The sequence below is a fragment of the Manihot esculenta genome, chromosome 16 (assembly GCF_001659605.2).
Source record: "Manihot esculenta cultivar AM560-2 chromosome 16, M.esculenta_v8, whole genome shotgun sequence".
NCBI lineage: Eukaryota > Viridiplantae > Streptophyta > Magnoliopsida > Malpighiales > Euphorbiaceae > Manihot > Manihot esculenta.
In genome coordinates, this window is record NC_035176.2 from 26951350 (window position 1) to 26964433 (window position 13084).

At 35.1% G+C, this 13084-nt stretch overlaps 1 protein-coding gene across 2 annotated transcripts; it reads left to right on the forward strand.

Annotated features, from left to right (window-relative positions):
- Nucleotides 1-8081: 8081 nt before the first annotated feature.
- LOC110604024 (sulfite exporter TauE/SafE family protein 3) lies at nucleotides 8082-12381 on the forward strand. 2 transcript variants are annotated; one of them, XR_006349069.1, is made up of 12 exons: nucleotides 8082-9062; nucleotides 9310-9469; nucleotides 9685-9885; nucleotides 9970-10034; nucleotides 10137-10164; nucleotides 10252-10334; nucleotides 10416-10502; nucleotides 10584-10634; nucleotides 10754-10975; nucleotides 11523-11639; nucleotides 11750-11890; nucleotides 12008-12381. XR_006349069.1 is itself a non-coding variant. In XM_021742053.1 (12 exons), the coding sequence occupies exons 1-12, from the start codon at nucleotides 8847-8849 to the stop codon at nucleotides 12091-12093; spliced, it is 1434 nt and encodes a 477-aa protein (XP_021597745.1). In that variant the 5' UTR covers nucleotides 8082-8846; the 3' UTR covers nucleotides 12094-12381. The 2 variants fall into 2 exon arrangements, 1 of the variants encoding a protein (XP_021597745.1); XM_021742053.1 differs by having other exon boundaries at nucleotides 11546-11639.
- The last annotated feature ends 703 nt before the right edge of the window (nucleotides 12382-13084 follow it).

Here is a 13084-nt window from a genome sequence, read left to right on the forward strand (position 1 = left end):
AGACACACTCTGACCCATCCTGGTCTCTGAGACTCACTAGCTTTTCTCGACAGTCCAATGTAGCACTATATGTAGATAACCAATCCATCCCTAGAATGACATCAAAATCTGTCAAGTCTAGAACCACAAGGTCAGCTGGAATGTAACATCCTATATATATATATATATATATATATATATATATATATATATATATATATATATATATATATATATAAGATAAAGAATAATAAGGATAATAAAATAAAAATAAAGAAATAAATAATAAAAAGAATATGAATAAAGAAAAGAAAAAGAAAAGAAAAAGAAAAGAAAAGAAAAGAAAAGAAAAGAATTAAATTTTAATGTAAAGCCAAGTGGCACAATTAAAACAAAAAAAAGAAAAGAAAAGAATAAAGGAGAAAAGACTAGAAGAGGAAGGGAATTCATCTTTCCCATTCATTTTCTTCTCCTTCCCGTGAATATGCCTAAACCCCTCTTCCTCCATCTTTTTTTTCTCTACACCAAACTTGCTTCAAAATTTCACCTCCAATTAATTCCCCATCTTCTCCCAACACCTTTCCAAAGAAGAATTTGAAGAAAAGAAGGGAAATCAAAGAGAAATTTCAAGGGTTTGATCTGAATTGAAATTTTATCGATGTTGAAAGAAGTTTGGGGGTTAAGGTTGAAATTGATAGAAGTGTGATATTACTTTTCACAGGTGAAATTAAGTCCATATCTAAGGGGAAACTCTGCCGGATTTTTGTAAAAAAAAAAAAAAAAAAAAACAGCCATGATTTACATGATATAAAGTAAAGGAAAAATAAGAGAATTGTTACAAGATGTAATGTCTCCGACTCAGTTAATTCATTAACCGGGTAGGGGGTGTTACATGGAAGGCATCTACCCTCTATGAATATTGGACTGAAACGACAGACTGACACTGCCACTGATGGGTCACATCTAGGTCCACTGACCCAGAGAGGATACTCTAACTCAGAACTGATCAAACCCAATCGCTCTATGGCTCTCGAAGCAATAAAGGAATGAGAAGCACCGGGGTCCATCAAAGCATACACATCTGAACACCCAATGATGAGATTACCTGACACCACTGTGTTCGACGTGTTAGCCTCCTCCTGTGTCACTGTGAAAATCCGTGCTGGGGCTACCGGATTTCCACCTCGGGAACCTGCTGCTGAAGTAGAGGCTACCCCTCTACCTCTGCCTCTGCCACTAGTCTGAGGTATGACTGGAGCTGCTGGCCGTACAACTGGCTGTACCACACTGCCTGAACTCATCTGCTGGGATGGTGCAAAAGTCATCTGCGGACAATCCCGAGCAATATGCCCTTCCTGTCCACATCGAAAACAAGCTGTAGATCCCAACCGACAAACTCCTCCATGTGGTTTTCCGCAGCGTCTGCAGACTGGAGCTGTGCCAGAGCTTGAGCCACTACCTATTCCCAGACCTGACTTGACTTTATTCCAGAACCCTTTCCTTGTTCCTCTCGCTCTATCCCATCTCTTACTGCCTGTAGAACCTGAACTAGGGGCCTTAACACCCGAAGCCTGTGCCTGTGACTGTTTCTGAATATTGGCACTAGCTTCCATCTTCCTGGCTGCATCGATAATAGAGTGAAAACTCTCCTTCTCAGCTGGAAGGATCAAAGAAGAATACCTGGGATGCAATCTCATCGTATATCTCCTTGCCTTCTTCTGAACCTCATACATGATCATACATGTTCAGTGAAAATAAAACTCTTTTCTGAACCAAGGCTTAACCTGTGCATGCACTATCTCTGTACTCTGTACTCATGTACTCTGTACTCTGTATCCCTGACTAGAGCTTGCTCTAGATGGGTTAACTCATACCTGTTAAGCCTGGTTTTCACATACAGAAAAACATATATACATATACAGATCATGTACAACACATACATCACTAGGTCAAGCAACAATTATTACATCTCTTTAATATTACATGTCCACTCTAAGCTATTACAGATCTCTTTACTTTTCCTGTACTCTGCTGGACTGTCCCTGTACACTGTACACTGAACCTGCAAAACTGGGGTTAAGGGAGTGGGATGAGCTCTATAGCCCAGTGAGTAGAACAGTAAAACATCTCAGTAAAATATGATCTCATGGAATGCACCATATCACAGACAAGCCACATCAAGAGTAAACCTGTCACCACATAGTCCCAGTAACTCTGTGCCAGGGCGTAGAATCGAGCACCTGGTCTTCCTGTCATATATGTATATGTGTATATAACACCTGTGAACTTACCATTGCCAGGGCGTAGTCAAAGGCTCCTGGACTTTGCTATATACCTGCCAGGGCGTAGTCAAAGGCTCCTGGTCTTTGCTATACGTGCCAGGGCGTAGTCAAAGGCTCCTGGTCTTCCTGTCTGTGACTATGGGATCATTCAGCATTTACCCACATCAACAAATAACAATGCAATGCATTAAGTTTAATTCCACTCACCTCGGGCTAACTGGACTGACTGACTCTGCAGGTTCTGAACCTCTGGAGCAGAACTCACTGCTGCTCTCTCTGGTTCCTCTGGTCTGTATAACACATAAAGACATAACTGAGGGACCAAACTAGCTTCTGACCACCTCTATTTAAACTCCCCAAGAATCCCCTAAAACTCTCTCTAACAGTCATGCAAAACATGCAAAAGAAAAGCTGGACAGAACACTTTCGGCGGCAGGTTCGGCGGCCGAATGTCCTCTCCAGAGACGAAACTCAAGCACCTTCGGCGGCACCTTCGGCGGCCGAATCCCCCAAACAGAGCCGAACATGCAAAACACTCGGGGGCAAGCTGTGGCAGCCTAAGCCACCATGCAAGAGGTTCGGCGGCCGAATGAACTTTCGGCTGCCGAACCTGAGTTCATCCAGAACTCAGTTTCAACGACAAACCATCTCCTTCTTTCCTTCAACTTCTCAAACCATGCAAACTTCACCTCCTCAACATACATATACTCATGTATATGATCACAGGGGTCCAAGACTAGCTAATAACCCCAAACAACAAAACAAACATAACATATACACATGTATACATGCATAACTCATCAAAACTATCATTAAAAACCTAAACATGCATCGCCTTCCACAAATCCCCCTAAAACCTTTAGAAAACATATTCAAGAACATCACGTACCTCCTGTAATAAGAAGCTACACACTCTGAACAAGGGAAAAACGGATCACCTCCTCTTACACTCTCAAACTCTCTCAAACTCTTCAAAGCTTTCTTCAAACCCTTCAAAACGTGGTAAATGAGCAAACTCCTGCATGAGCTGCTCAAAACACTTGCAGATGAGCCATAGAAGACGTGGCTAATTCAGGGCAAGAATCTGAGGCCAACATCTGTCAAAAGCTATGACTCAGCTTGGCTGGCCAACTCATCGTCGGCTGCCCAATCACACGCAAGACCATGCAACGTTCGGGGGCCGAACTTCCCTTCGGAAGCCAAACACTTTCGGCGGCCGAACTTACTTTCGGCGGCCGAACTTGGCTCAACTGCCTTAGGTCATTTCAACTCAAAACTCACTTCCCTTAACCTTAAAACATTTAAACACATCATAACCCTTAGTAACACATAACTCCTACCCTTAGATAGAATCCCAACACCCCGGATTCCACCAGATACGAGGAATTCTGGTGCCGGATTCTAGCCGGGTATTACACTTACAATCACTCTTGAAACTCTAAAACTTTTTAGCGAACGAAGAAGGCCCATTATAGGCGGGTGAGACTTTTTGACGATTGGCAAGTTGCTAAGAAGTTGGCGCTAGCGGGATGGGCTGCTAAATGAACGAGTGAAGTCCGCAAAGAGGAAAATGACTGGAGGCTCATTAGGGCTGGTCGGGGCTAGAAAATGCCCGGAAGCTCGTCAGGACTGCTGGGGTAAGAAAATTTCCGGAAGCTCTTAAAGAATAGAAAGTACCCGGAAGCTCGTGAGAACTGGTCGGGGCAAGAAAATACACGAGAACTTGCCAGGAATAGAAAATGCTCGAAAGCTCGCAAGCTCGCCAAGGCATTACTATATCGCTTGGAGCAATTTTGGCCAGGCGCTGGATAAGATCTTGAACCAAGCTGATCGGCAGGGTGAGTAAGAAGAAAACAAGAACAACGCACGCTCAGCCCGCCCAGATAGAAGCTGACTTAGTTCCATGGATTGAACTAAGGCCACACGGTTCCACGTCGATTTGGGATAGTTGGTGTGATTTACACTCTAAGACTGTGATACATTTCACGACTAGGCCACAAGACGGTATCCGCCAGGCCACCTAATCTGGGTGTTAGACCCGCTAAAAAGGGTATTTTATATCAGGCCACAAGGTGGATATCCATCAGGGTATATGACTGAGTGTAAGTCCCACCTCACAAAAAGTTACCAAGACTTTTCATGCATAGGCCACAAGGCTCATATCAGCTAGGCCATATGTCCTGGTGTTGGTCCCATTCTGCAAACTTTTCAAGTTATTTATTTTATGGCCACGAAGAAGGTACTAGTTAATCCAACGACCAGATATTATGTCTTTTTAGCGATCCTGTTTTAATCATTTTTTGGCGAAGGCAATTTTTACCAGGTTCTTTAGTTGGGTGTTAATCCCTTAGTCAATCTTTTAAAATGATTGTTTAAGTCTTGATTGGCGAGAATCTTGGACGAGTCAATAAATATAACAGCAGGATATGCAAAAAGTATATTCTCATTACAAAAGATTACATAGGAGAGAAATCTTCAACCTCCGTTGCATTTACATTCTCTAAGTCTATTATATTTTCTGCAGATAAGTCAGTTGTAAGCAAAAATGGTATCTAGAGGAGAAGTAGGGTTTTTATATGACGATTTCGACAGCAGATTTTGAATGTGGCTTGAAGAATAAGATAGTCATCATTTATAAGCAGGAGCAGGCGAAGCGATGTGAGCAGGGAAAGACCAATCTAAGTGAACAAGATAGTCATCATTTATAGGCAGGAGCAGGCAAAGCGATGTGAGTAGAGAAAGACCAATCTAAGTGAGCCACGTGCCCCAGATCGTGAAGACAATTGTCACCTTCGAATATGAAGATTTGAAGACCAGCGAGGGACCTCTAATGTAACACAACAATCGCCTAAAGTAAGACACGAGCTTTCACCATAAGACAGAGTTATATGGCAAGAATCTGATAAGCCGATATGCAGTCACATCTGTGAAAAGGAAGATTCGGACATCGTGACACTTAGGGCTGTAAATGAGCCAAGCTATTCGTGAGCTACTCGAGACTCGACTCGATAAAAGCTCGAGCTCAATTTTGAGGCTCGTCACTTAAACGAGCTGAGCTTGAGCTCCATAGTATTCGGCTCGTTAAGGCTCGCGAGCTTGCTCGTTTTTAGGCTCGCGAGCTGGCTCGTTGAGAAGGCTCGCGAGCAGGCTCGTTGAGAAGGCTCACGAGCAGGCTCGTTAAATAGGCTCGTGAGTAATATTGTTTAAATAAATTGGTGAACCAATTCGTTAAATAAATTTATGAACAAGTTCATATATTATTAAAAAAATAAAAATAACTATAAAGTTATAAAATTTAAACTATTATAAATACTTGAAAATTATAGTATTGAAAATTACAAATAATTAAGATTAATTATTATAATTAATATTCTTTAAAATTAAATTATAAAAATCTTTTGTATATAATTATTATAATAAGATTTAATGTATAATCACAAATAATTAATATTAATTATTATAATAAGTATTCTTTAAAATTATAGTACTACATGATAAATTGAGTTGTAAAAATTATATACATTTTAAAATTAAAGTATAATTATAAAAAAAATTTTGTATATAATTAAGCATACAATATAAAAGATGATAATAATTATCAAAGTATATTAATAATAATTAATTAAGGTTATATGGATGTTGAAGTTGAAATTCAAGTTAACTAATTGAACAAGCATGAAGATGATTATGAAGATAATTAAATTATATTAGCTTGTTTCGACTGTTGGAAGTTGGAATCAACTTTATTCGTTTGATATTAAACTTTGTGTGTAATCTAATTTTATTATGTTGTTGAATTTATATTTATTTGTGTTATTTTAGTTATAAATTGTATTACGTAATTTTTTTTATGTACACTCTCTTTTTTTTATATTATTTAAATTAATGATGATTAAAAACTGATTAAAGTGTAATTATTAATTCGAGCTCGAGCCTGAACTTGAGCTCAAACCAAACTTTTTAATTTTGAGCTCGGTCTCGATCTTTTTTAACGAGTTTCTTAATCGATCTTTCCGAATTCGAACTCGAGTTTTATTAACGAGCTTCTTAATCGAGCTTTTCGAGCTCGAGCTCGAATTAGGCTCGTTATTAAATCGAACGAGCCTTTCACGAGTCGAGCTTGAATCGAGCTCGATTATAATATTTAATTCTCGAGCCGAGCTCGAATCAAATATTAGAGCTCGAGTCGAGTTCGAGCTCGAGCTTCCAAACTTTTTTAATAAACGAGCTTGAGCTTTACAAAGCTCGGCTCGGCTCGGCTCGATTACACCCCTAGTGACACTCGGTTCTTCATTAAGAGTCGCCCACTCCTAAATAGGTTGAGCCTTCACTTTAAGTTACCGCTAGTGAATGTCATCTAACAAATTCTTATTATATTTATAATCACGAGATCCCCACTCAATTAGCCGGTGGGTTTCCTTATCAATTAGCTGACACCAATCGAATTTTTAAAAAATGCTATAGTTAACTCCATCTTTTTACAATATACAAACTAATGATCGCATAGACAAATGTACATAATTTTTACATTACACTTGAATTTTAAAGAATTATTTATATTTGTCATTTTTTTCAATTTATTGACTTAAGTGTCGAAATAACTGCCATAAACGTCAATCATCTCACATTTTTTCTGACAGATTAACCAATTATAACACAATTTTATTTCATCTACATTAAATAATTTTTTTTATTAAATTATATATCATAATTAAACACTAATAATTTTTTAATTATAAAATTAGATGAGTTATTAAAATTAGAATTATTATTAAATTTTTAAATAAAAGTTAAATGCTAATTTATATATTCAAACTTAATTATATATCTAACATAATTAGTTTGGATGCCGAATATAATTCGATTATTTATACCTGATTTTCTTTCCCATTTTACCCTCACACATTTTTTGAAGAAAAATAATTTCTACGTAATGAAATAAAATACAAAACTTTATTTTATAATTAAATTTAAAATAAATTACCTTCCAATGTTGACTCTCTCGATCCAGCCAAATACCTGCTCTCTTTTTTTTTTTAAAAAAAAAAAAATTATTTTGCAGTACCTACCAATTTATTTTCATATATTATTTTTATTATTTTTCATTAAAATAATCAGTATCATAATTTAAATCGAGTAAAAAGTCTAAATTAATCCCTGAACTTTTTATCAAAGTTCAAATAAATATAGTCCATTTTCTTTAACCAAATAAAATCCTAAATTTTACTTATAATAAATATTTTTTTAATAATAAATATTATTTTTATTTTAAAATATAAAAATTCAGTATTTTTTTAATTAACCTTAAAATTTAAAAAATGCAAAAATACAATAATAGGAAATAGTCAATACATTTTAAAATTATAAAAAATTATTATTCAAAAAATATTTTATGATAAAAAAGTATTATTAGAAAATGATATTTTATTAAATCATTTTTATTTGAATTTAAATATAAAGTTGAGAGTTTTATTTTGTAAATTTTGATAAAAAGTTAAGAGTTTGATTTAAACTTTTTTTTTTCCTTCAAATTTCATCAAATATTATTATTATCTCATAGTAAACAAAACCAATAAATTTTTTTTGTAGAACAAAAGAATGCATTTTAATTAATTCATGAAAATTTTTTTAATACATATTTTAAAAATAAGTTATATATATATATATATATTAAAATTTTAAAAAAATATATTTATATTTGAATTGTATTAATATTATTATAATAATTATCACCAGTGGCTGGAGCCCCCAAACTCTGCAATGCTCAGCAATTGGATGGTTGGTTTTATATGAATTTAAAAAATGTTGGTAGTTGGCGTTGATGGCTCTTATTTTGCAAAACATTGACCAATGGATTCTGTAATGCTTAGAAAAAAAAAATTAGTAAAAGGAAAAAAATTTTTTTCTCATCAAGCAATCAGCTTTTAGTTAGGAGATTCATTCACTCCTTCTCTTCTCTTCTCTTCATTATAAATGTGTGTGTTTGTTTGTTCATAAAGATAGAGAGAGAAAAAGAGAGACGCTCAATCAAAGAAAAGTCTTCCAAGAATATTCACAATTTTCCTCTTGCTGCTCAGCTGCAGTCTCCAAATCTCATACACATGCTTTCTTTTTTCTGAATAAATTTTCTTTCTGATCTGGTTTTCCCGGAAAACTTTCTGGGTCGTACCTGTTTTTTTATTATCCCAGGATCCGCATATCTCGCGGGTACCAATCACACACCCATACAGACTTCTTTGTTGTCGTCTCTTCTCTTTGTTTCCTTTTTGTTTCTACGGCTTTCTTCTAAAGCAAACACCTACATAAGCTACATATTACGTGTAAAGGAAATAGCTTTCTTGTTTTTTCTTTCATGGGATTACTCTTTTAGAACTGAAAAGATAGGGAAAGAGAAAAACTTGTGATCTGGTGTTTTAGATAATTGCTAGACAAGTTTGAGGTGGTTGAGAGTTTGAAATTTGGAATTTTTTTTGAACCACGTTTGAGCTAATCCCAGTAAGAAAACTGAAGAGATTGTTTGGTGTTTGAGAGTTTTCCGGACAAAGAGAAAATACTTGCGTAGTGGGTGCTAAATATCAGGATCTGATGGCTGAGTTTGGAGGAAAATGGCGAGGTTTGAGATCGGTGTTAATGGTGTCCTTCAACTTTCTAATAGCTTTCGTGCTTGTTTCAGCAGAGAGAGGCTTGAAGCGTGAATTTACAAGAGCCCCAGAAACAGAGGAGGGTCTATCAAGTTATTTTCTTAAAGCTGCTGATTTCTTATGGCAGCCTGATCAATCAGGGTATCAACATGTTTGGCCGGTAAAATTCTGAAACTATTATAATTTATCAAGAATATTCTGCTATCTTTCTCAATCATGTTTGATTAGAAGCTTCAGGACCCATTTGTTTCTTAAATAGTTGTGTGCAAGATACACTTTTCTTTATGGATTATGTGATAAAAAGTTTCCTTTTCCTCTTTTCACATTTGGGTTATGGAGATTGGGGAATGTTAAAAGTAATTTTATTTTTGTTTTATTACTAATTAAGAGTTTTTTTTTGTGTGCAGGAAATGAAATTTAGTTGGCAAATTGTTTTAGGTACTATCATTGGATTCTTTGGAGCAGCATTTGGGAGTGTAGGAGGAGTTGGTGGGGGTGGCATTTTCGTTCCCATGCTAAGCTTAATTATTGGGTTTGATCCCAAATCAGCAACAGCAATATCCAAATGTAAGAGACTCTTGATAGGAATCCCCATTTATTTCCAAATTATTGTATGTTTTTAACCATAAATTACATTGGATCTACATGGAATCCATCATGATCAATCACCTTTGTTGGTTATATTGTAAAATTTTACCATGAGAAGTTAGGTCAAAAGGAAAACAGTTTGTTGGGTAGTTCTATTATGAAGTGGTGAATTGAGGTTGTTTTGTTGTTGTTAGGTATGATTATGGGTGCAGCAGCCTCAACTGTCTACTACAACCTTAAGCTAAGGCATCCTACAATTGATATGCCCATCATTGACTATGATTTGACTCTCCTCATCCAGCCAATGCTCATGCTGGGAATTAGTATAGGAGTTGCTTTCAATGTTATATTTGCAGACTGGATGGTCACAGTACTGCTTATTATTCTCTTTATTGGTAAGTTATAACTGATCTTCACTTGCTTTTGCTGCCCATTCTGCTCTTATTTCTCCCTTTATGGGCTAATTTCATGGTTTGCAGGTACATCAACAAAGGCATTCTTCAAGGGAGTTGAGACATGGAAAAAGGAAACAATAATGAAACAGGTAATTTATTTTGCTTCGTTTGGAATTCAAATACAAAGTTTGTTTTGCAGTTCTTATGATACATTTTCTAATTGTTTGCTTTTTTTCTCCCTACTATTACAGGAGGCAGCTAAGCGTTCGGAGACGAACAGTGAGTTGAACTAGTGTTTATTTGAAAGGCCAGCCTTGATTTTTTCATAAAAGCTCTGTGAATCAACATTGTCTCCTGTTGTATCAGGTAATGAGGGAGGAGAAGTTGCATACAAGCCTCTTCCTAGTGGCCCAACCAATGGTCCTGAAAAGGAAACCAAGGAAGCAGAGGTAATTAAATCTTAACTCCATCCGCTGGAATTAAACATCAGAGAGTTCTCAATACTAATTAATGAAGTGTGATTCCTGCAGGTTACTATTCTTGAAAATGTTTATTGGAAGGAACTTGGGCTTCTTGTTTTTGTCTGGGTTTCATTCCTTGCATTGCAGATTGCCAAGGTTTTAATCTTCGCCTTCTTGTCATTAAAGCAATATTCATAGCAAGGGCTAACTGATTTTCCTTTTTTTCTTGTGGAACAGAATCATATGTCTGCATGTTCAACAGAATATTGGATTGTAAACCTGTTACAGGTATGTCATATTAATATGAGTAAGAATTCATCTCTGTTATTGTTTGCATTTAATTCTTATGTTTTTCAGAAAAGAAGTCTCAGAAATCTTGCTTGGTGTATCCATTTCATATTCTACAGATTCCAGTTTCTGTTGGGGTGACACTATATGAGGCAGTGAGCCTTTACAAGGGAAGGAGAATAATAGCATCGAAGGGAGAAGCTGGCACAAATTTCAAGGTGCATCAGCTTGTACTTTACAGTGCGTGTGGTGTACTGGCTGGAGTAGTTGGTGGGCTGCTCGGGCTCGGCGGAGGATTCATCATGGGTCCACTATTTTTGGAGCTGGGAATCCCACCTCAGGTGAGCCTAGATCTATTCTGTTATATGCTTATAAAACTAAATGAATTGGTCACTGCTACAGTTCCAAACTTCATTATTCGAGTCTTCTCTGCACTATGATTATTAATGTTTGGGAAAATTACTATTTGGTCATTGTAATATAAGGTAAACTCACTAATTAGTCCCTCAACTTTTAAAAATATATTAAAACGTACCTGACACTTTAAAGAGTCTACTAAATAGTCTCTTCGTTAATTTTAGCAGTTAAATATTGCAAAAAGATTTGAAATATCCTCAATATAGAGGAACTAATTAGTTAATATTTTAAAAAATTGAGAGAGCAATTAATAAATTTTTACCAACTACAAAGACTAACTAGTAAATCACTTAATAGTTAAAACTAATGAAATGATTAATTAGTAGATTTTTTAAAATTCTGGAGATATTTTAATTTATTTTTCAAAATCGAAGAACCAACTAATGAGTTTTCCTATAATATAGGATCTAAATCGTAAATTTCCCTTAATATTTTCCATCTTGTGAACTTGGCATTGAAATCACTGTGAAGTGCTTAATGACTTGTTTATGCAGGTATCAAGTGCAACAGCCACCTTTGCAATGACCTTCTCCTCATCCATGTCTGTTGTAGAATACTACCTTCTGAAACGTTTTCCAGTTCCTTATGGTATGTTAGAGCCAAAAACACAACTTTGCTTATGTTAATCTTGATTGGGAAACTAGTTGGTTTATCTTCATAAACTCGAACAAATTTACTCATTCGATCTTTTCTGGCAGCTCTTTACTTTGTTGCTGTGGCTACATTTGCTGCCTTAATAGGACAGCACATTGTAAGAAGATTGATCATTATGTTCGGAAGAGCATCACTCATCATCTTCATTCTTGCTTTCACCATATTTGTTAGTGCAATTTCACTAGGTGAGCTTTGTTGTTCCTTCTCTATCATTTTCATTCAAAGTCTTGCGCTTTTCTACAAGTTTCGAAGCTATTTGATCTCCATGGATTCTGACAGAGGTCTTCTGCTTGTCTTAACAGGTGGTGTCGGAATATCAAACATGATATGGAAGATAGAGCATCATGAATACATGGGATTCGAGAACCTCTGCAAGTACGAAGGGTAGGAGTAGGAAGAAGAATTTAGCTTCAAGATTATTTGTTCGTCATGAGAATGTGTGTTGAAGGTTCACAGATGGTGTAATTATTTGTTGAAGCTTTAAACATGATTCATGGTTTGTTGTAGCACGAGCTCTTGGGCTTAGGTTGGTGGGAGAAAATGGTGATCGCCAACCTGCTTTGGATTCTCTCATTGGAACTTTATCGTATGAGCTTTCAAGTTCATAATTTAACATTTGCTTTCTATAACGAATTTTATCAATAGTTATTTTGATGGATGAGGAAAATTTTATCTATACGGTTTGTTCGCTTCTTACTCTTCGCTCTCTCTCAAATTATATTTTTAAAGTTTGTCAACTAAAACAATTGCGGTTGATTAGGTTAATTGCATATTACACTCTCAAATTAATCATCGAGCCTTAGTTTAGCATGAGATTTTTTTTTTCAATTTATTTTAAAATTAAAATTTTTTAAATTAAAAAAATTAATCTTTTAATTGGTTAGAAAAGAAATCAATTAAACTAAAATTTTATAAAATTTTCATGCGGAAGATAATATTTAAATTATAATTATAATTTATTAAACTCTTAAATTTATAAAAAATAATTAGATATGAGTTGATCATATAAATGGTGAACAACGTGAAAAATGTTCTTATTTTATTGTTGATTATGGTCTTAGATTTTGTTGGTTGTGTTAAAAAATTTTATAAGGAGATAAAGTTACTTTATTTTTAATAAGGGTTAATTTTGGAGTAATTTATAATATATTCATTTAAAGTTTAATAGAATTTAGAACTTAGTTTTCTGTCATTTTGATGAGAAGTAATTTAGTTCTTAAGATTTCATTCTCTTACCAAAATAGTTCTATTATTAAAATCTACTATTAGATTATAACAATTTATTTTTTTAAATTTTATTTTTTATATATTTATTTTAATAATTTGTAATAATTTAGTTCTTATAATTTTAATATTTGTAACTGATCTCTGAAATCTAA